Consider the following 23680-nt stretch of genomic DNA (forward strand, 5'->3'; position numbering starts at 1 on the left):
CATCTTCTTGACCTTGGGTGTGAATCCTTGGACCTGTTTTTGAACCTGGGGAATGAAGACAATTAACAAGTCTTTTTTTTTTTTTTGAGACAGAGTCTCACTCTGTCACCCAGGCTGGAGTGCAGTGGTACGATCTCGACTCACTGCAACCTCTGCCTCCCGGGTTCAAGCGATTCTCTTGCCTCAGCTCTCTGCCGAGTACCTGGGATTATAGGTTCGCCGCCACCACGCCCAGCTAATTTTTGTATTTTTAGCAGAGATGGGGTTTCGTATGTTGGCCGGGCTGGTGTTGAACTCCTGACTTCAGGTAATCCTCCCACCTTGGCCTCCCAGAGTGCTGGGATTATAGGCATGAGCCACTGTGCCTGGCCAACAAGTCTTTTAAGAGGAAATGAGATAGTACATAAAGGACCTACCTAGCATAGTATCTGTTACAAAGTAGAAGCTCTACAAATTATGCACTTCCCACCCCATATTCTGTCCATTCCAACACACTTGATAGTTCATTAGCAGAGTTAGAGTATATAATCAAGGTGAGTGGGGGCGGTGACTGGGAGATATGGCAGAGCTTCAGTTAATCTCAATTAGTTATACAATGAGTCTTTTGTTTTTGGTAATGATCTTTGTATGCATTTTTTCTTTCCATTTTTTTCATAAGTATTAGATTTTCCTGAGATCAGGGACTTTGAGGGGGGCAGGTAAGTGTGGTGTCTAGCGGCCCCCTCCTCATCCTCTTTTGTTTAGCTCACTATTGAATCAAATCCAAGAGTTCTAAGAAACTAAGGTGTGAAGAGGCAGCCCTGAAACCTACTGGGGAGCAGAAGGAAGCCAATTTAGAGTTTCAAGTTAGTGATGGAAAATCCATCAATGGTATAGCTCACAATGGGATAGAAGAATGAATTGCCATTTAAGATCTACTTTTTCAGGCCTGGCATGGTGGCTCACACCTGTAATTCCAGCACTTTGGGAACTTGAGTTGGGTGGATCTCTTGAGGTCAGGAGTTCAAGATCAGCTTGGCCAACATGGTGAAAACCCATCTCTACTAAAAAAAAAAAAAAAAAGAAAAATTACAAAAGTCAGGCGTGGTGGCGCATGGCTATAATCCCAGCTACTTGGGTGGCTGAGGCATGAGAATTTGAACTTAGGAGGCAGAGATTGCAGTGAGCTGAGATCATGCCACTGCACTCACTCCAGCCTAGGCAACAGAGTGAGACTCTCTCCAAAAAAAAAAAGCTATAAAAAATACATAAAATCTGTCTTTTTAAGACATACATGTGACCAACAAGCATATGAAAAAATGTTCAACATTACTAATGATTAGAAAAATGCAAATCAAAATTATAATGAGATACCATCTCACACCAGTCAAAATGGTTTCTGTTAAAAAGTCAAAAAATAACAGATGCTGGTGAGGTTGCAGAGAAAAGGGAAGGCTTATACACTGCTGGTAGGAACATAAATTAATTTAGCATTGAGGAAAGCAGTTTGGCAATTTCTCAAGGAACTTAAAACAGAACTACCATTCATCCCAGCAATCCCATTATTAGGCATATATTCAAAGGAATATAAATTGTTTTACCATAAACACATGCATGTAAATGTTCATTGCAGCGCTATTCACAATAGCAAAGACACGGAATCAGCCTAAATGCCCACCAACAGTAGACTGTATAAAGAAAATATGGTATGCATGCACCATGGAATACTACACAAACATAAAAAAAGGACAAGATCACGTCTTTGCAACAACATGGGTGGAGCTGGAGGCTGTTATCCTAGGCAAAGTAACACAGTAGCAGAAAATGAAATACTGCATGTTCTCGCTTTTTTAAGTGGGAGCTAAACATTGAGTACACATGGACACAAAAAAGGGAGTAATAGACACTGGGGCCTACTTGAGGGTGGAGGGTGGGAGGAGGGAGAGGATTAAAAAACTACCTATTAGATACCATACTTATTACCTGGGTGATGAAATAAATTTGTATGACAAACCTCCATGACACATAATTTACCTATATAACAAACCTGCACATGTACCTCTGAACCTAAAATAAAGGTTAAAATGATTAAAAATCAATAAAAAATAAAATCTTACTTAGTATTCTCAAAAAATAAAAGCTGTCTTTTCAAAAAATAAAAAAAAAAAACTAAAAAAAAAAAGAAAAAAGACAAAAAAAACAAAAAAATCTGTCTTTTCAGGGGAAGAAAAGTAGGAAAGCTTTATCTCATTTTCCTAGTGGCTTCAGAATGCAGGGACCTGCCCCCAGGGAAGAGGGTATGGTAGGGGAAACACACAGGGGAGTTTAGAGTTTGGGGGAAGGCAGGTGAGCTCTGGGCACTGACCCGTCACCAGCTATTTTTCAAGGAGCCTGAGTGGTGTTAATCTGCGGTCTACCCCGTTAGATTGCTCAGTGTGTAGGAGGATATGGTTTACTGGCTCCAGAAAGCAGCTATTATAACTGAGGAGGAAATAAGCTTAACTGGCTAGAACTGAAGCAGCAATGGAGGCGCATGGAGGGATTTTCCAGGCCTCTATTCCTGATCTCTAAGGTGGAGGTGGCGCCGCTTCATTCTGCAGTCTTGCTTTGAGATCAGACAACTGTGTACTCTTTCAGTGCCTCCTTCCTTCTCAGCAGCCCTGCCTCTGCCACCTGCCCCAGAAGGGCCCTGGGTCCTCTCATCTCAGGACAGACAAGGATTTTTGTAATTATCTTCTTAGGTACCTCCCTGTAAGGAACGAGAGAGGTTATCTCATCCTGGTCTTTTGGGAGGGCATTGAGAGGAAAAAGTTAAACCAGTGGGCAGCCCGGGCTACATACATCCTGGGAATATTGCAATTATTCTCTCCACTAATCTAGGGAAATCTACTGATTTTTCTGCAGAAAAAGAAGAGAGACCAGGAGTCTTGTTGTCTAAGCCTAAGACAGGATGAGGTTTACCTAGTAACTGATGATGCTAGGCCAAGGCACTCAGCGATTTGTCTCTACATCTGTCCCCGCCTACCTTGCCAGTCTGTCCCTGTTTGGGACCCTGGACTCCTGGAAGCTGGAAGGAACAAGTTTAATATCTAGGGGCTGTGTATCCCCAAATCGCTTATCTGGGGGGATCAAGGGACCCGGGCAATATAGCATTCTGCTCAGTTTCTGGAGATCATCTACCTAGACTGGGGCTTCTGGGATAGGCGAGGACCCACGGACCCTGGAAGAGCTGGTCCAGGGGACTGAACTCCCGGCGTCTACAGAACAGAGCATGATCACATTCCTGCCACTGCTGCTGGGATTCAGCCTGGGCTGCACAGGAGCAGGTAAGGACACTTTTTCCAGGTGCTCTCCCTTCCCCTGTTCCTGTTTCAGGGTAAGGGTGTTCAGTTTTGTAATTGCATTTGACACTCCAGATAGTTTGTCTCCTTGGTACATATTCCTATAGCACTTTGTTCTGTACCTTCGTATCCATTTTAATGTAATTAATCTGTATAATTATTTGTGCAGTGTATGTGTATATCCCCTACTGGAATATAGGCAAGGACAATGTTCATCTTATTTATTGTTGCATCCCCAGCTCCTAGCACAGTGAAGCACTTGCCTGGCACACAGCAAGTGCTTCATAAATAAGTGTGAAGTGAATGTTTAGTATTTCCAGCACAGTACAAGGCTGACTCTTTCTCTTGACCCTTTTTCTCTCTCATTAATTTGCCTTACTGAAGGTCTGTGTTCTGGGAAAATTGTTATGCTTAAACATTGCAAATACTCTCAGGGGCCACTCCTATCCCTGTGCTTAGTCTTGCATAAACAGGAGACTGGTTCTAAAAACTTTCCTACTATTTCTATCGACTCCCTCAAATCAGGCTTTGAGAAACTTCAGTGTATGAGCTTTGTCAGTGGATGTTCCCTGAGGCAGGAAATCTGTGCCAGACTAACTGGGTGTCACCAAGGCTTGGGTTCTCAGCTGAATATAGGAAAAAAATAAACTTTTTCTTCAGTATGCTCACACTCAATACTTCTTTGTCCAATTGTGTGAGGTTTTTTTTTTTTTCTCACAGCAACCAATTCTCCTATATTAGCTGGATATCCTACAATTCAATTCCATTGTGACATTAACTGGAGTTAAGATAGACCCCAAAGATTAAAGGCTCAGTCTCACAAGACCACCTCCATTTCAGACGCCAATCACAAGTATTAGGTCCCTGGCTTACCCCACATCTTCTGTCTAACTTGGCTACAAATGAGAAGTTCTCATGACCCCCTCCTTAGGGTTGATAATTTGCTAGAGTGGCTTACAGAACTCAGGAAAATTTACTTACTATTGTAGATTTTTTACAAAGGATATTTTAATTGATAATAATTATACATATTCATGGGGTGGATAATAATGTTTTAGTATATGTAATGCACAGTGATAAGATCAGAGTAATTAGCATATCCATCATCTCAAACATTTATCATTTCTTTGTGTTGGAAACATTCAATATCCTTCTTCTAGCTATTTGAAGTGATATAATGTATTATGGTTAATAATAGTCATCCCACAGTGGTATAGGACACTCGATCATAATTTTGCATCCTTTAACAAAGGATATTTTAAAGGATACAAATGAACACTTGGATGAAGAGATACCAGATCTGAAAGGGTCCCAATCACAGGAGCTCTGTCCCCACAGAGTTGGGGTACTTCACCTCTTGGCATGTGGATGTGTTTACCAACTGAGAAGGTCTCTGAACTCCTTAGTTTAGGGATTTTTATGGAGGCTTCATCACCTAGGCAGGACTGATTATTAACTCAATCTCCAGCCCCTTCCCCTTCTGGGAGGATGGGGGAGGGGACTAAAAGTTCCAGGCTTCTAATCATGGCTTGATCTTTCTGGTGACCAGACTCTCCTCCAGGAGCCCACCAAGAGTTACCTCATTATAACAAAAGATCCTGTTACCTAGGAAATTCTAAGCGATTAAGCACTCTGTGTCAGGAACCAGGGTCAAAGACAAAATATTAGAACAAAACCAAAAGATGCACCTACCATCCCTATCACTCAGGAAATTACAAGTGTTTTAGAAGGTCTGTGAAGAGCTCCTAAATATATGTCTATATGTTATATATATTTATTATTTATCTGTTATCACACCAATAGAAGACACTGACCCGCTCTCCCTTCTCTGGCTCCTCTAGGTGGCTTCGTGGCCCATGTGGAAAGCACCTGTCTGTTGGATGATGATGGGACGCCAAAGGATTTCACATACTGCATCTCCTTCAACAAGGATCTGCTGACCTGCTGGGATCCAGAGGAGAACGAGATGGCCCCTTGCGAATTTGGGGTGCTGAATCCCTTGGCCAATTACTTCTCAGATTACCTCAACAAACAAGACACCCTGATGCAGCGCTTGCGCAATGGGCTTCAGGATTGTGCCACACACACCCAGCCCTTCTGGGGATCACTGACCCACAGGACACGTGAGGAGAGAGGGGTGCAGAGGGGCTACCAGGAAGTGCAGTTAGGAGGGCAGGCCAGGGAGGATCCCGTAGTAGGCCAGGGGTTTGAGTTTTGAGCAGCAAAGAAGAGAAAATGTGTGGATCCGAAATGTTGGAAGAGGGAGGGTTGAACCTCAAGGGAACAAGGTGGCTGATGTGGGTCGAACAGGGGTAAAGAAGGGGAGGTGACACTTGAACCAAGAGGAGCTATCCAGGGAGCTTTCTCAGAAGCCAGGGCGACTCAGGATGCATACCCAAAATGTTCATGCCTTCTTATCCCAGATTTTGATGTTCTAGATCTGAGGTGGACCCAGGCATGAGAATATTTGGAATCCTAGAGGATTCTGACAAATGCTTTTTCTTACCCTTAATCTCTGGCATTGACAATGACTTGACATTTGTAAAAGTAAGCTTAAAGATCTCCAAAGGACAGAGTAGTGTGTCTCAAGGGTGGTTTCTGAACCACCTTTCTCAGAATTGCCTGGAGAAGGTGTTTGTTAAATATGAAAGCCCCTTGGTACCACTCCGGATCTGTTGAAAGAAAGTAGCTGGAGATACAGGCCAGGAAATCTGCATTTTAACATAATTTCTTGGATTTTTAAATTTAAGATTGTGTTTGAAAAATGTCAAGATAGAGGCAAGCAAGAGGATCATCTAGGAGAATAAATTAGTAAAAGATGGCAGTATTAACAATCTCATTAATCTGACTACATTCCAAATTTAAGAATGAGTCCTAAGTTACGCTTGTTTCCTTAACTATGTGAGGAGAAAAGACTTTAGGAAATCAATGTGTTAAACGAGATTTGGAGAAAAGTTGTTTTTCCACCTTAAAAAACCCAATGTACAACTCTGGATTACTCTTAGCTTACTTATTTCAAGTACTTTCTAGCTTACGCACTTGAAATAAATACGATGACTTCTAGAACAGCTTGAAGTTTAGATCTGGCTTTTACTGATTGTGATCGAACATAGCTCTGGAGGAGTAAAGAAAGAAAGGGGTAACAAAGGAATGGGAGAGAAGAAAGAGTGATACAGGAATACATTCTAACACTTCCCTTTCAAGGGGCAGCATGGCAGGGGAGCTGGGGTGGGAAGTGGGTTGCAAAATCTATGAAGAATTGTGATAGGAAAGAAACCAGGTTGGGGAAGAGGCCAGAATGTCACCCTCCTTCCTAAAAATGTTTTTTCTCTTATGCAGGGCCACCGTCTGTGCAAGTAGCCCAAACCACTCCTTTTAACACGAGGGAGCCTGTGATGCTGGCCTGCTACGTGTGGGGCTTCTATCCAGCAGATGTGATCATCACGTGGAGGAAGAACGGGAAGCCTGTCATTCCTCACAGCAGTGACCGGAAGACTGCCCAGCCCAATGGAGACTGGACATACCAGACCCTCTCTCATTTAGCCTTAACCCCCTCTTACGGGGACATCTACACCTGTGTGGTGGAGCACATTGGGGCTCCTGAGCCCATCCTTCAGGACTGGAGTAAGTGTATGGCAGGTGGATGGAATTAGGGTTAAAGCAGAGAAAATGACATGTGGATGGATATATGGTGCATGGGAGAGAGCGAGGTGCTGAAAATGGGGACTGAGTCTGGAGAAACTTATGGAGGGTTTAGGACCGGAATGGGGAAATGGGATAAAGAAATGGAAATATTAAGGTTGGTGCAAAAGTAATTGCAGTTTTTGCCATTACTTTTAGTAGCAAAAACAGCAATTACTTTTGCACCAATTTAATAGTCTGTGCTATTGTTGCTCTTGTGGTGTTTGCTGCTTCTATGTTTGAGTGCGAAGGGAGCATGCTTGCTTTGAAAAGAGGATGCAAATTTGGCAATCATATTTTCAGAACCCCAAATTGTAATACACTCGTCTAGCTAGCCTCCTTAGATTTCAACTATTCTGGTGCCAGAAGCAGATGGGAGCTGGAGGTTGAAGCAGGGGGACTTTTCTTGGTGTGGGGCAGTACTGCATTTGGGCTGCTCTACCAAGCATGGGGGAGTAGTGAAGCCACGGCTGGCAGACCATTTGGCATGCACACTCAGGGGCGAATGGATAAAGAACTAATTACAGTTCAAACACAGAACTCAGTGTTGGGAGTAGTTAAAGGTAGCGTGAGAAGTTGCACACAGCTTTGGTGATTCTTGGGAAAGAAAGAGGAAGAAATGAAGAAGAGGAAGGGTGTCTGCAAAGGATCAGGGAACAGGATCTCAGATCCACTGCTGTAACCAGGTTTCCCCTTGTGGGAAGTGCTGTTTCTTGCTGGCAGCTGGGAAGGGAATGAAGAACAGAAAACAAATCTGAGAACAGAGAAATCACATGCTCACTTGAACTCTCCTGGGGAATGTCTCCTCATAGGGTACACAAGAACCTACCTCCCTTTGGTAATGGAGTGCTCATATTATAATGGGAAAATAACTTGAGTGGGACATGATTCAGAACAGGACTAGGCCCAGGAAGTGTGGGGACTGTGGAATGGGATGGAGGACACGTGGGAGATCTAGATGTAGAAGGCACACAGGTAGTAGGATAGCTCACAGGATGGAACCACTGGAGGTTAGGAAATGTGGCAAGACAGTGTAATAGGAAACTGCCCAGTTGGAGAAAGTAAGGAGGCAAAGGAAGAAAGTAAGGAAGTTGGAGAAAGTAAGGAGGCAATGGAGCGGGCAGTGAGGAGTCCTTCATCCTGATAAGGGTGTCTTTGGGGTAAGGGAAGGAGAGGATACCTCGAGAGGCCCCACTGTGTTAGAGAGGACCTGGAAGCCAGGATGCTAATTCTGAGGAGATGGGTTCTCCAGGCTTACTCTAGGAGTAGAGGTCCATGGGATTTGAGAAAGGTCAGTTTCTTGGGAGTGGGTGGTATGAGCTAGACCCTTGGAGCTGGGATAAAGGACCTCTGAGCCCACCGAGAGGTGGCTGCAATAAATTGAGTTGCCCTGGGGGTGAAAACAGAAATTGGTTTGAGAAAGCTTCTATTTTTTTGCAGCGCCTGGGCTGTCCCCCATGCAGACAGTGAAGGTTTCTGTGTCTGCAGTGACGCTGGGCCTGGGCCTCATCATCTTCTCCCTTGGTTTGATCAGCTGGCGGAGGGCTGGCTCCTCTAGTGAGTGACTCCCTGAACTCCCATCCCCTTCTTGGTCCCGATCTCTGCTTACTTTCTGTTTGTGATTGACTTTCTCCTTCCTAGCCCATTTGCTATGAAAAATGCGAGATACCTTTATCCACAAAGACTGGTCTAATCAAGTATCTTCCTCTCTTAGGCTACATTCCTCTTCCTGGGTCCAATTATCCAGAAGGTAACATCTCTGTTGGTCTCTTTCCCTACTTGTCCTTTGGTAGGGGTGTGGGTTAGAGAGGTCAGTGGTGGGTTCAACTAATCTTGCTTATTATATGGGTGAACTTCCATGAGGATCTAGCCAAGGGCATGATTTAAGCTGCCATTGGCTAGAGTTAAGAGCAGGAAAGAGGAAAGTCTACATCCTCCTCTTCTACCCAGTGGGGTGTCTGTGGCGAGGAGGCTGAAGGTGGTTCCCTTGTATTAGTTGTTGGTGCCCTAGAGTTTTCAATATCACTGTATTAACGCATGGGATGGTTACAGTGACAAACAATGGGGGCAAGTTGGGTGGAAGCCTCATTATCTCCTTTTGATTTATTCTGTAGCACGGCACATTTCCTAGAGGCAGAATCCTACAACTTCCACGCCGAGTGAGAAGGAGATTCAAACTCCATGATGGTACCATTCCTCTCCAACATCTTCAACTCCCTGACATTACCTTGGATCCTCTGGTTTCTCCATCCAATTCTTTGACTTTCCCAGTCTTTGTTATGTAAACCTTAACAATTTGGGGGACCTCATTCCTGTGACTATTCTGTAACCAAATTATCGTCCAAGGCTATGTTTCTGGGATGAATATAATCTGAGGAAGGGAGTTAAAGACCCTCCTGGGGGCCTCAGTGTGCCATAGAGGACAGAAAGTCACTGGTGATTGTTTCTGAGAAATAAACTTTGGTGGAAATATTGTTTTTCCGTGTCTTTTTCCTGGGGCCTGGGGGAAGGAATATGGGCAAAGCAGGGCCTGAGGTTGATTCTCTTCTACTTGAGTGAGGGAGAAATCAGTGCCTTCTTCCATTTTCCCACTTAGACACAACAGAATTTAGGGCCATTTTCTAAATTATAATTCATAATGAGAAATTAACTGTGGTGGTATGGAGTCACAGAATATGGGGAAGTAAGGGGATTAGCAGCTTACTCACCTCATGTAGACTTTTATGAAGATTAAATGAGTTAATACTTGTGAACGGCTAAGAACGCTGCCAGGCACATAGCCAGCCTGCAATAGTGATGTTAGCTATTTTCAGCTATTCAACTTTCTGGCCAGGCATTGTACCAGGTGCTTTGATCCTCGTCACAACCCTAAGGCAGACCCCTCAGGATTCAGGGGACAGAGCTTAACTTCAGATTGAGTTCTAGACAGTTATTTCTTCCATAGCCTGAATGCAGAAGGGAACATAGCTTGAGTGATTATCATGTCTTGGGCACTGGGCTCAGACCTTTATGTTTGTGGCTCCGTTTCTTCTCACAATAACCTCATATGGAACATATCGTTTCCCTCTATGTTACAGACAAAGGATGTGAGGTTCAGAGACATTTAAGTACTTGTCCAAGGTCAAAGAACAGATTCCCGTTTGTCTACCTGAGCTGGAAGTAGCAGATTACTTTATTCTGAAGACCCTCAGGCTGGTGAGCACACATCTTTTCAGGGCCACCGTTCCATTCCTTTCTACCCCAAGCCCAAGGAGATCCCTGCTGGGGGAATGGGCTCACCTATGGAAGAGCGCCAGCTGGTGGTTTGTAGTCCCGTGAAGGGCGACACCTGCTGGATGCAGAAAGCTGGGGTGTGGAACTGTTTTTGGAAGTAGAGTTAGGTACTAGAATGTGGGTAAGAAAAAGAAGTCAGGAATGAGATGATCTGCAACACATCCATGGTTTCCTCAGGAGGATCCTTGGAATTAGAGCATCTCTTCTGGAAGGGGTTAACAGAAGAAGTCAATGGAAGGAAGCTAATCTCTATATTTTACTGTTTTCATGTTTCATTTTCATTCTTTTCTATTCACTGTTCCTGTTTTATTTTTGTTTGTTGACAAAGCAAATTCCTTTTGAAATTCTAGTTAAGTCTAGGAATGGGGATTTTGGCCTTATCTATATCTGGGCAGTTTTACCTATTATTTTTATTTTATTTATTTTTTTATTTTTGAGTCAAAGTTTTGCTCTTGTTGTCCAGGCTGGAGTGCAATGGAGCAATCTCAGCTCACTGCAACCTCTGTCTTCTGGGTTCAAGCAAGTCTCCTGCCTCAGCCTCTCAAGTAGCTGGGATTACAGGCGTGCACAACCATGCCTGGCTAATTTTGTATTTTTTTTAGTAGAGATGGGGTTTCACTATGTTGGTCAGGCTGGTCTCAAACTCCTGACCTCAAGTGATCCACCTGCCTCACCCTCCCAAAGTACTGGGATTACAGGCGTGAGCCACTGTGACCAGCCTATCTGGACAGTTTTAAAAGAGAAGCTGCAGATCTGAAGAGTTTGGTTCTGGTCACAGCAGTGGGAATCAAAGTGACAGGACCTCAGAGGAAGGAAACAGAGAGTTAGCTAATGGGACAGCTTCCAGTTCCCTTTCTAGAGAGTTCCAATGCAGGCTTTTATCTGCCCTAACTTTGTAGGTTTTTTATTTGTTTTTAGGTACTGGATGTTTATTTTCCATCAGTCTTATTTCCATGTTGCTTAAAAGCCCATGCAAGAACAGCTGAAGACCATTCAGTGGTTGCTCCTACCCATTCAGTGGCCTGAGCAGTGGGAGCTGCAGACCAGTCTTCCGTGGCAGGCTGAGTGCTCCAGTCTTCAGTAGGGAACTGCTGGATAGGCACAGAGGGCACCTGCACGCCTTCAGACCAGTCTGCAACCTCAGGCTGAGTAGCAGTGAATTCAGGAGCTGGAGCAGTCCATTTGCCCTGAAATTCCTCCTTGGTCACAGCATTTTCAGCAACAGCCTGTTCTTCTTTTTCAATCTCTTCAGGATCTCTGTAGAAGTAGAGATCAGGCGTAACCTCCCACTGGTGTTCACGGGAAATGATGCCATGCATGTGCAGAACTTCCCTAGTCAGCATCCACCACATCAAACCCACTGAGTGAGCTCCCTTGTTGTTGCATGGGATGGCAATGTCCACATAGCACAGAGGAGAATCTGTGTTACACAGAGCAATGGTAGGCAGGTTAACATAAGATGCCTCCGTGAGACGCTGGTGGTCAGCCCTAGGGTCAGTAACCACAAGCAGCTGTGGCTCCTGGAAGGCTGCCTGGATCTGGTTGGCGAAGGTTCCAGGAGTGAAGCAGCCAGCAATTGGAGTGGCTCCAGTGGGAGCAGCAGACTTCAGCACAGCCCTCTGGCCAGTATTCCTGGAGGATATAACACTGACATCAGCAGGGTTTTCAATGGCAACAATGGCACGAGCTGCCAGGATAAGCTTCTCCCAGGTCCTCTTCAGATTTATGATGTAGATGCCATCATTTTCCTTTTATAGATGTACTGTTCCATCTGGAAGTCAAGGTTGGTGCCACCTACATGGGTTCCTGTGGCAAGGAACTTAAAGACATCTTCCTCCTTCATTTGCAGGACATCAAGGGCTCTGGACATTGTGAAAGTTTCCCTTTAAGTTGGGACGGGAACCCAGAACAACGCCGTATGGACCCCTCGGCAGGCAGTGCGGAAAGGCAGGTTTTTGTTTTATAGGAAGGCTGTCCCCTTCCAGGTAAGGAATAAGAAAAAGTACTATGTAGGTCTCCTAGGATCCAGAAAGACAGAACACTATAGGTAGAAAGAGGAGTCCTTAGATAGGGGAATGAGTGGTACTTGAAAGGAAGGTAGAAGAAGGGTAATGGTGGATCTTTTTTTTTTTTTTCCTTTTTTTCCTTTTTTTAATTTAAGACGGGGTTTCACCATGTTGGTCAGGCTGGTCTTGAACTCCCGACCTCAGGTGATCCGCCCGCCTTGGCCTCCAAAGTGCTTGGATTACAGGTGTGAGCCACCATGCCTGGTCAATGGTGGATCAATTGTAGGAGGATGAGGGGAAGAGAATGGATGCTGCATGAGGAGAATGAAATGTTAAACATAATGGATTGTCAAAAAAGGGGTGTGTGTGTGTGTGTGAGTGTGTGCATGTGCACACTTGAGCACATGTGAAAGAAAGAGGGAAAAAAGAAGAGAAGGAGTGGAAGAGAGCAGGAGAGAGGGAGAAAAAGGGTGAGAGGAGAGAATTGGAGGGAGAAAGAAGGAGAGACATAGGGGGAGGGAGGGGAGGGAGACGGAGAGAAATGGACTTTCAGATTATACCTAATCCACGTGGCACAAATAACTGTTTTCTCCCTTCAATGTCTTGTTGTTTTAAAAGCTGAACTTGAAGCTAGAATTGACTTTAAAGGTCATCTAGTCCAGCTCCCCTCCCATAAAAGAACTGAGTCTGTGTTAACGAGGGCACACACAGTGCAGGGAGTTCCTTCAGTCCTTGAAGCAGATAACAATACTTTAGAGGAATCTGTTGACCCCATATTTGAGCTTCTTCTTTTGACCATTAAAGGCAGTGGGAATAATCCTAATTACACCGTGGGAGGTGGTATCCTTGGCATATTTTTTTCCTGAGGGAGAGCATGCTCCTGGGTTCCAGGTTCTCTTTGCCTTCTACCCATGCACACATGCATGTGAAAGAAACAGTCAAGATTGACATTTAATCCTAATGTTTATTTATGAAACTTGTTTTTAGGCCATTTTCTCAAGTAATTCTGTTTCCAAAGTAAAATTGGGCAAATCAGATGACAAATGAGGGTGGAGTTCAACCCCATCCTCAAATCCTTCTTTTTGGCTTGATAAAACAGCCCTCCAACTGCCTTGAAGCAAGGCATGGGGAATTTCTCCGTGGTGCTTCCTGCCACTACTTGGCCAGACCAGTCTCCAGGGGTTTCAGAGAGTAGAGAGGCCACAAACTCATAAAGACTACTCCCAGACCCTTCCTCTTTCATTGCATATGAGGCTTCCAAGAGGCTGTTGGCCACTCTGGTCTGGATCAGAGAATAAATAAATGGCTTTTATGGTATCAGAATCTCAACAGAAAACAGATGGCATACTCAAAATAAGACAGTTCAAGGAGAGCTCATTTATTAGGAAGGTATTTACAAAGAAGTGGGTGGAGGATAACACAGTAACCTTGAGCTAGCAGCAGCTGAGCTGTTACTACAGGTCTAAAGAGGCCAGGGGCAGAAGGGGTTATCAGGACTCAGAAGGAGAGCGAGCCCTGTACAGTAACCACTTTGCTAAGGGCAGTGCCCTTCAGTCAAGGGACACAGCAGCTCAAGGTGACTTTGTAGGGAGGAAGCCAAGGAATTAGAAACAATGACCTAACTCTCCTCCTCCTTCTGCTCTTAGGCTGATGCTGGAAGCAAGAGGAAGCCAGGGAGTATGAGAGCCAGTCATGTCATGCAGGTCAGCGCTTGAGGCAGACCCCAGGTGCAGAAGTATTGAGGGTGGGTCCAGAAAAACAGATGGAGGACAGGAAGTACATTCACAAGAAGGAAAAAAGTCAATGTTACGGGGTGGAGAGAGAGGTGCAAAATTTAAGCTTCTTTTGGCCTTGGACAATGACAAAAGCAAAGTAGCAACAGAAACTAAGTTTGTAGTTTCCTACTGGGGAACTTGGGAGGATACTCACTTCTAGTTCTGTCTTCCCCACTTGAATTTTAACTGTGGTTATACTGAATTTGTAGAAATTTTGGGTTAACTGACTTGTTTTTATTATTAAACCATACAATGCAAAAACAGAATCTTCACTCGTTTATTCAAATCATGTTGTTTGCTCTTTATTATGGCTTTTAAATTTTACTTTTTCATAATAGTCTTGAGTATGCTCAATTAATTCTTAGACATTTTGTAGCTTTTGCTGCCATTGTGATTGGTATCTTATTGCAATTCTGTTTTTGAGTCAGTAATTTCTGATGTAGAAGAATGTACCCAATTTTTAAAAAATGTGGTAAAAAAGTATAGCCTAACATTTACTGTCTTAACCACTTTGAAGTGTGCAGCTCAGCAGTGTTAAGTATTTTCACATTTTTGTGCATCCAATCTCCAGGGCTCCTTTTCGCCTTGCAAAACCAGAACCCTACGCCCATTAAACAACAATTCCTCATTTCTCTCTTCCTCTAGCCCCTGGCTCCCATCACTCTTTCTGTTTCTATGAATCTGATTACTTTAGATACCTCGTACAAGTGTAATCATAGTTTTTGTCTCTTGGCGATTGGCTTAGGCTGAATAATAAGCTACCGTATGTATGTACCACATTTTGTTTGCCCATTCATCTGCCTATGGATATTTTTGTTGCTTCCACCTCTTAGCTATTGAGAATAATGCTGCTATGAATATGGGGGGAAATATCTGCTTAAGTCCCTGCTTTCAATTCTTTTGGGTTTATACTCAGAAATGGGACTCTTGGGTCATATAGTAGTTTTATTATTAATTTTTTGAGGAACTGCCGTACTGTTTCCCATAGCAGCCACACATTTTACAATTCCAGGAACACTGCATACAAAGGTGCTAATGTCTCTACATCCTCACCAACACTTCCTCCCTCCCTCCCTCCCTTCCTTCCTTCCTTCTCTCCCTCCCTCCCTCCCTCATTTGCTCCCTCCTTCATTCCCTTTTCCTTTCCTTTTCATAGTAGCCATGCTAATGAGTGTCAGACGATGTTATGGTTTTGATTTGCACTTCTCTAATGATAAGTAATGCTGAGCATCTTTTCATATGTGTCTTGGCCACTCGTATATCATCTTTGGAAAAATGTCTATTCGAGTCCTTTTTCTCCTTTTTAATTGTTTGTATAAACAATTATTGCTGGGGTTTATGAGTTCTTTATATATTCTGGATATTAACCCTTTATTGGATATATGATTTTCAAATAATGATAAATAATTTTCAAATATTAGAAATTAGTCAATTTTTGTAGGTTGATCTTATATGGGACAACCTTGCTGGATTCTCTTATTGGTTTTAGTGGGGATTTTGTTGTTGTTGTTATTGATATTCTCTGTGTCTCTCTCTTTTTCCAGGTAGGTAAAGTATCATCTGCGAGCATTGAATTTTGTGTTTTCCCTCTTAATCCTTAGTGTTTTCTTTTTCATGTTGTTGACTAGGATCTCCAGTGCTATGTCAAACAGTAAGGTAATAATGAGCATTACTCTTAAAGGAAATAAACCTAAATATTCTCCATTAAGTATAAATTTGGCTGTATATTGTAGATTCACATGCAGTTGTAAGAAATAATAAAAACAATCCTGTGTATCCTTTACCCAGTTTACCTCGATGGTAACATTTTGCAAAACTATGGTACAATATCGCAGCTAGGATACATGGATACAGTCAAGATACAGAACACTTCTATGATCACAAGGATTCTTCTACTTGCCCTTTTCTAGACACGCCCACTTCCCTACCAACCCATACCCTCCTAATATCTAGCAATCACTAATCTGTTCTTCATTTCTATAACTTTGTCACTTCAAGACAAAATTTTTGTCATTTTAAGACAAATGTTTAATAAACAAACGTAGTATATAAACTTTTAGGATTGACTTTATTTTCTCTCAGTGTATTTCTGTGGAGATCATACAAGATTGTTGCATATATCAATAATTTATTATTGCTAAGTCGTATTATATGGTATGGGTATAACACAGTTAGCTATCTGCCCATTGAAGACATATGGGTTGTTTCTAGATTTGGCTGATATGAATATATGTTTTTGTCTGGACATAAGTCAATCTTCCTTTCTCTGGAGCAAATGCCCAGGAGTGTACCTGTTGAATTGTATGGTAGTTGCATTTTTAGTTTTTTAAATAAACTGTCAAACTGTTTTCCAGACTGGTTGCACCAGCAGTGTGTGAGTGATTGTTTCACTGCATCAGCACAAGCATTTAGTATTGTTACTACTTTTTATTTCAGCCATTCTAATATGTGTGTGGTGAGACTTCATTGTGGTTTTAATTTGCATTTCCTTAATGGCTAATGATATTGAACATCTTTTCATGTGCTTATTTGCCATCTGTATAACCTTTCGATGAAATGTCTCTTCTTAATTTTTCCCATTTTCTAATTAAAATTTTTTTTTTACTGTTGGATTTTATTTACTTATTATTATTTTTTTTTGAGATGGAGTCTCATTCTGTCACTCAGGCTGGAGTGCAGTGGCATGACTTCAGCTCACTGCAACAGCCGCCTCCTGGGATTACAGGCATGCACTAGAATACCCAGCTAATTTTTTGTATTTTTAGTAGAGACAGAGTTTCACCATGTTGACCAGGCTGGTCTCAAACTTCTGACCTCAAGTCATCCACCTGCCTTGGCCTACAGGCATGAGCCACTGCGCCTGGCCTGAACGTTGATAATTTGTTATATATTCTAGATACTGGTCCTTTGTTGGATACATGGTTTGCAAAATTTTTTTCCATTATGTAGTTTACCTTTTCATTTCTTTACAAGTCTTTCACAGAGCAACAGTTTTTAATTTTAATTAGGCCCAATATATCCATTTTTTCCTTTTACAGACCATGTTTTTGGTGTCAGATCTAAGAATTTGTTGCCCAGATCTAGATTCAGATTTTCCCCTATCTTGTTCTAAAAGTTTTATAGTTTTACATTTTGCATTAATTTTGTAATCCACATTGAGTCATGGCCAGGCTGGAGTGCAGTGGCACAATCTTGGCTCACTGCAACCTCTGTCTCCTGGACTCAAGCAAGTTTCCTGCCTCAGCCTCCCAAGTAGCTGGGATTATAGATGTGTGCCACTATGCCCAGCTGATTTTTATATTTTTGGTAGAGATGGGGTTTCACCATGTTGGTCAGGCTGATCTTGAACTCCTGACATCAGGTAATCTGGCCACCTCAGCCTCCCCAAGTGCTGGGATTACAGGCATGTGTCTGGCCAATTTTTTTTTGTATTTTTAGTAGAGACAAGGTGTCACCATGTTGGCCAGGCTGGTCTCTAACTCCTGAGCTCAAGTGATCTGCCTGTCTTAGCCTCCCAGATTATTGGGATTATAGGTGTGAGCCACTGCTCTTGGTCTTTCTTTCTTCTTTGGGTGTATTTTAAACTTCTTTTTCTGGGTTCTTGAGATGAGAGTCTGGCTTGTTAATTTGAGAACTTTGTTGCCCAGGATGGCCTCGAACTACTGTGCTCAAGTGATCCTTTCCTACCTCAGCCTCCCAAGTAGCACCCATTTTTTTCTTCTTTTTAATGTATGCATTTAATGCTATAAAATTCCTTTTCAGCACTGGTTTAGCTGTGTCTTATAATTTTTTAAATTATTATTTTGAAAATATTTTGTGGGTACATGGTAGGTGTATATGTTTATGGGGCACATGAGATGTTTTGATACAGGCATGGAATGTGAAATAAGCACATCATGGAGAATGGGGTATCCATTCCTTCAAGCATTTATCCTTTGAGTTACAAACAATCAATTACATTCTTTAAGTTATTTAAAAATATACAATTATTATTGACTGCAATCACCCTATTGTGCTATCAGATAGTAGGTCATATTCATTCTTTCTATGTTTTTCGTACCCACTAACCATCCCCACCTCCCTCCTCAGCGATCTAATACCCTTCACAGGCTCTGGTAATCATCCTTCTACTCACTATGTCCATTAGTTCAATTGTTTTGATTTTTAGATCCACAAATAAATGAGAACATGTCATGTTTGTCTTTCTGTGCCTGGCTTATTTCATTTAACGTAATGATCTTCAGTTCCATCTATGTTATTGCAAATGACTGGATCTCATTCTTTTTTCTAGCTGAACAGTACTCCATTGTAGGCATGTACCACATTTTCTTTATCCATTCTAGGTTGCATCCAAATCTTAGCTATTGTAAATAACGCTGCAGTTAACATAGGAGCGGAGATATCTCTTTGACATATTAATTTTCTTTCTTTTGGGTATATACTCAGCAGTGGGATTTTGGGATAAAATGGTAGCTCAATTTTAATTTTTTTGGAGGAACTTCCAAAGTGTTCTCCACAGTGACTGAACTAATTTACATTCCTGCCAACAGTGTACAAAGCGCTCCCTTTTCTCCAGATCCTCACCAGTACTTGTTATTGCCTGTCTTTTGGATACAAGCCTTTTTTTTTTTTTTTGAGATAGAGTCTCACTGTGTGGCCGAGGCTGAATTGCAGTGGTGTGATCTATGCTCACTGCAACCTCCACCTCCCAGGTTCAAATGATTCTTCTACCTCAGCCTTCCAAATAGCTGGGACTATAGGCACGTGCCATCATGCCTAGCTAATTGTTGTATTTTTAGTAGAGAGAGGGTTTTACCATATTGGCCAGGCTGGTCTCAAACTTCTGACCTCAGGTGATCTGCCCACCTCGACGTCCATCAGTGCTGGGATTACAGGCATGAGCCACCACGTCCGGCCTGGATACAAGCCATTTTAACTGAAGTGAGATGATATCTCATTGTAGTTTTGATTTGCATTTCTCTGATGATTCATAATTTTGAGTACCTTTCATAAGCCTGATTGCTATTTGTATGCCTTCTTTTGAGAAATGTCTATTCAAATCAGCTCATTTTTTGTTTGGATTATCAGATTTTTTTTCCTATAGAGTTGTTTGAACTCCTTATATATTCTAGTTATTAATTCTTTGTCAGAGGGGTAGTTTGCAAATATCTTCTCCCATTCTGTGGGTTGTCTCTCCTATACATTTTTGATGTGTTGTATTTTTATTTTCTTTCAGTTCTGTGTATTTTTAAATTTCCCTTGAGACTTACTTTTTGACTTGTGGATTATTTAAAAGTGTTTGCTTAGTTTGCTCAGTTTCTTGATTTTCCTCTGTCATCTTTCTGTTACTTATTTCTAGGTGGAGTCCATTGTAGTCAGAGAACACATGCTATATAATTTAAATTCTTTTAAATTTATCAATACCTGTTTTATGGCCCTGGATATAGTCCAACTTGGTATATGTTACATGGACACTTGAAAAGAATGTATATTCTGTGCGGCCAACAAGTATATGGAAGAAAATGCTCAGTATAACTAATCATTAGGAAATGCAAATCAAAACCACAATGAGATACCATCTCACCCCAGTCAGAATGGCTATTGTTAAAAAGTCAAAAATAACAGGTGCTGATAAGCTTGTGGAGAAAGGGGCACACTTACACACTATTGGTGGTAATGTAAATTAGTTCAGCCACTGTGGAAAGCAGTCTGAAGATTTCTCGAAGAACTTAAAACAAAATTCCCATACAACCCAGCAATTCTATTATTGGGTATATACCCACAGGAATATAAATTGTTCTGTCATAAAGACACATGCACGTGTATGTTCATAGCATCACTATTCACAATAGCAAAGTCACGTAATCAACCTAGACTTCTTTATCCACTGCTCATCGACAGTGCACTGGATAAAGAAAATGTGGTACATACACACCAGGGAATACTACACAGTTATTAAAAATGGGAATCGCCTTTGCAGCAACATAGATGGAACTGGAGGCCATAATCCTAAACAAATTACTGCAGGAGTAGAAAACCATCATTAAGTACACATACACACAAAGATGGGAAAATAGACATTGGGGCCCATTTGAGGGTGAAGGGTGGGAGGAGGCTGACGACTGAAAAAGTACCTGTCTGGTATTATGCTGATGATCTTTCCTCTGTTATCTTTCTGTTATTGATTTCTAGTTTGATTTCATTGTATTCAGAGAACAGTTTGTACGATTTAAATTATTTTAAAATTATATCTGTACACCAAACCCTTGTGACACACAATTTATCCATGTAACAAATCTGTATATGTACCCCTTGCACCTAGTAAAACCAGAAAAGGAAAAAAAAGGAACCAATGTGTATTCTGCTGTTGATGGGTGGAGTGTCCCATAAAATGTGGATTCAATCCTGTTGGTTAATGGTGTTATTGAGCTCTTCTATATCTTTGCTGATTTTCTTTCTACTTTTATTAACAATTGAGAGAGTTGTGTTGAAGTCTCCAATTATAATTGTGAATTTTTCTATTTTTTCCTTCAGTTTTTGCTTCACATATTTTGCAGCTCTGGTGTTTTGGGCATAGATCATTTGTGATTGTAATGTCTTCTTGGTAGACTGATCCTTTTATTATTGTAAAACATCCCTATCTTTCTCTGGTTATTATTATTTTTTTTTGCTCTGAAGTTTACTTTATCTGATAGTAGTACACTCACTCCTGTTTTCCTCTAATTAAGGAAAACATGATGTATCTTTTTCCATCCTTTTACTTTTAAACTGCCTTTGTTGTTACATTTGTGTTTTTTGTTTTGTTTTGTTTTGTTTTGTTTTGTTTTTGTGAGATGGAGTCTCACTCTGTGGCCCAGGCTGGAGTGCAGTGGCACTATCTCTGCTCACTGCAACTTCCTCCTCCCTGCCCCCCAGGTGATTCTCCCATCTCAGTCTCCTGAGTAGCTGGGATTACAGGCACGTGCCACCACGCTGGGCTAATTTTTGTATTTTTAGTAGAGACAGGGTTTCACCATGTTGGCCAGGCTGGTCTTGAACTCCTGACCCCAAGTAATCCACCTGGCTTAAATCCCAAAGTGCTGGGAGCCAGTGGGCCTGGCCTATATTGTTATATTTGAACTGGGTTTCTTTTCTTTCTTTCTTTTTTTTTTTGTAGAGTGCTGGGATTACAGGTGTGAGCCACCATGCCTGGCCTCAACTGGGTTTCTTAATTGAGTATTTAGACCATTTGCATGTATGTAATGTTTTCTTAATTTTATGTTTAATTATTATTAGCACATAATCATTGTATATATTAGTGAGGTGCCTGTGATGTTAGTTATAGGCATACAATGTGTAGTGACCAAATTAGAGTAATTGGGGCATTGATCATCTCAGGCATATATCAATTCTTTGTATTAGGAATAATGTAAATTATTGATATATGTATTAGCTTGGGCTGCCATAACAAAATAAAATTCGGTGGCTTAAACAAGAGAAATATATTTTCTCACAGTTCTGGAGTTTGGAAGTCTGAGGTCAAGGTGCCAGCATGGTCAGCTTCTGTTAAAGGCTCTTCCTGGATTTCAGAGAGTGGCCACCTTCTGGGGGCAGAGTGAGAGAGAAAGAGAGAGAGGAAGGCAGGGAGGGAGAAAGAGTGAGAGAGCACACTCTGGTTTCTCTTCCTATTGAATTAGTCTATTGAATCAGGGCCCTGCCCTTATGACTTCATTTAACCTGAATTATTCCAAAAAAGGCTCTATTTCCAAATATAGTCCCATTGGTGGTTAGAGCTTCAACACAGGATTCTGTGGGACACAATCCAGTCTGTAGTAACATGATAGGCTTAATTCTGCTTTTTTATTTATTTTGGTTGTTCTTTCCAGTTTTCATCTCTATTTACTCTTTTCTGACTTTCTGTGGCCTACTTGGGCCTTTTTTATAACGCCACTTTTATTTATCTATGGTGTTTTTGAGTGTATTTATGCATAACTTTTAAGTGGTTGCTTTAAGTATTACATATACATGTAAGCTGTCAGTCTTCTGGAGTCATCATTTACCATTTTGAGTAAATAATACAAATCTTACCCTTCTTTTTGTCCCATCCCTTTTCCCTCCTCATTGAAAATATAATTGTCTTAAATGCTTCCTCTACATACATTTAGAACAACATCAGTGTTATAGTTTTTGCTTCAACCATCAAACGTACTTTAGAAAACTTAAGAGGAGAAGAAAAATTTATTGTATTTACCCATCTATTTGCTTACCCTGTTCTTTCTTCCTCCTTGATGTTCCAAGGTTCCTATTTTATCATTTCCATTCTTAGATAACTTCTTATAGGCATTATTTCTGGGCCGGTGCTCTCCCCGCACCCCCATCTCCATTGACATCTTGCAGAGGGGGCCTCTTTACTGGCTTGCAGAAACGAAATTCTTAGCTTCCTGACTGGTATTCTTGGACGCCACTGAAGAGCGATGTTGGAGCATTTTGTTACAGCTTCAAGAGGGTGAAAGTCTAAGTTTCCCACTTGTTCTTTCTGGTGTGAGTAGCAGTAGAGTCACAGATCTTTCTCTCTCTCTTTCTTTCTTTCTTTTTTCTGACGGAGTTTTACTCTTGTTGTCCAGGCTGGAGTGCAGCGGTGTGATCTCAGCTCACCACAAACTGCCTCCTGGATCCAAGCGCTTCTCTTGCCTCAGCCTCCCGAGTAGCTGGGATTACCGGCATGTGCCACCATGCCTGTCTAATTTTGTATTTTTAGTAGAGATGGGGTTTCTGCATGTTGGTCAGGCTGGTTTTGAACTCCCGACCTGAAGTGATCCGCCTGCCTTGGCCTCCAAAAGTGTTGGGATTACAGGCATGAGCCACTGTGCCTGGCCAAGTCACAGTTATTTCTGTGGTACTTGCCTAGAATTGAACAGTTACTCTCTAAGGGTTTTCAGTCTTGATCGGCTGCCTCTGTCTTGGTCTTTTGGCTGGTGATACCAGGGCTTTTATTGTTAGTGTTCTTGGCGCTTTTTTTGCGTTTGCCAGTTGGTCTTTCCAAATTGTGTTTCTTCAGCTCCAAGCCTGGGGTATAAGAGGTAAAAAGGAGGCCCAGGGAACTCACCATTACGTCATTCATAAGATCCTGAGATTCTAGCTGCTCTGCCTTCTCATCTCCACCTTTTAGAGTCTCCTTATGTTTGCTTTATATATAATGTCCAGAGTTTTTAGTTGTAGTAGGAAAAAGCATGTCTGCTCAATCTTTCTAGAACTGTCTTTGCTGTAGGACTACAACCTTCACTAAATTAGTAGATTTCCTTTTATTCCTAGTTTTCTAAAAGTTCATTTTTTAAACATAAATGGATTTTTACATTTAAACAATAGTTTACCAGAATTGACTTATTTCATTGTATGTATTTTCCTTTTTAATCTCCTAATATAGTGATTTCTATTGAGAGATTTTTAAAAATGTGAAACATCTTTGCATTCTTGGGATAAACCCTATTTGTTCATCCTACAGTTACAAATTTACTGTTGGTTTTACTTAACTGATATTTTACTTAGGGTGTTGTATTACATTTTATAAAGCATGGACATAAAACTTGCTTTTCTTGATTTCCTTGTTCGTTTTTGTAATAAAAATTTCTCTAAACAGTAACCTATG

General features: G+C 41.7%; 1 protein-coding gene and 1 pseudogene across 1 annotated transcript; one reads left to right on the plus strand and one right to left on the minus strand.

Moving 5' to 3' along the window:
* Positions 1-41: 41 nt before the first annotated feature.
* LOC105704661 (HLA class II histocompatibility antigen, DM beta chain) lies at positions 42-9476 on the plus strand. The gene is made up of 6 exons (XM_012434005.3): positions 42-3305; positions 5162-5443; positions 6660-6944; positions 8442-8558; positions 8716-8751; positions 9116-9476. The coding sequence occupies exons 1-6, from the start codon at positions 3251-3253 to the stop codon at positions 9130-9132; spliced, it is 792 nt and encodes a 263-aa protein (XP_012289428.2). The 5' UTR covers positions 42-3250; the 3' UTR covers positions 9133-9476.
* A 1727-nt stretch (positions 9477-11203) lies between these two features.
* Positions 11204-12144, minus strand: LOC105704650 (small ribosomal subunit protein uS2-like; annotated as a pseudogene).
* Positions 12145-23680: the final 11536 nt, after the last annotated feature.

Source organism: Aotus nancymaae, unplaced genomic scaffold, assembly GCF_030222135.1.
Source record: "Aotus nancymaae isolate 86718 unplaced genomic scaffold, 86718_ANA_hifiasm-v0.15.2.pri h1tg000040l, whole genome shotgun sequence".
Lineage (NCBI taxonomy): Eukaryota > Metazoa > Chordata > Mammalia > Primates > Aotidae > Aotus > Aotus nancymaae.

Coding starts and splice junctions, on each gene's coding strand:
- LOC105704661 (XM_012434005.3), top strand. CDS start 3,251: ATGATCACATTCCTGCCACTGCTGCTGGGATTCAGCCTGGGCTGCACA. Junction 3,306..5,161: donor CCTGGGCTGCACAGGAGCAG/GTAAGGACACTT, acceptor TGGCTCCTCTAG/GTGGCTTCGTGGCCCATGTG. Junction 5,444..6,659: donor ATCACTGACCCACAGGACAC/GTGAGGAGAGAG, acceptor TCTCTTATGCAG/GGCCACCGTCTGTGCAAGTA.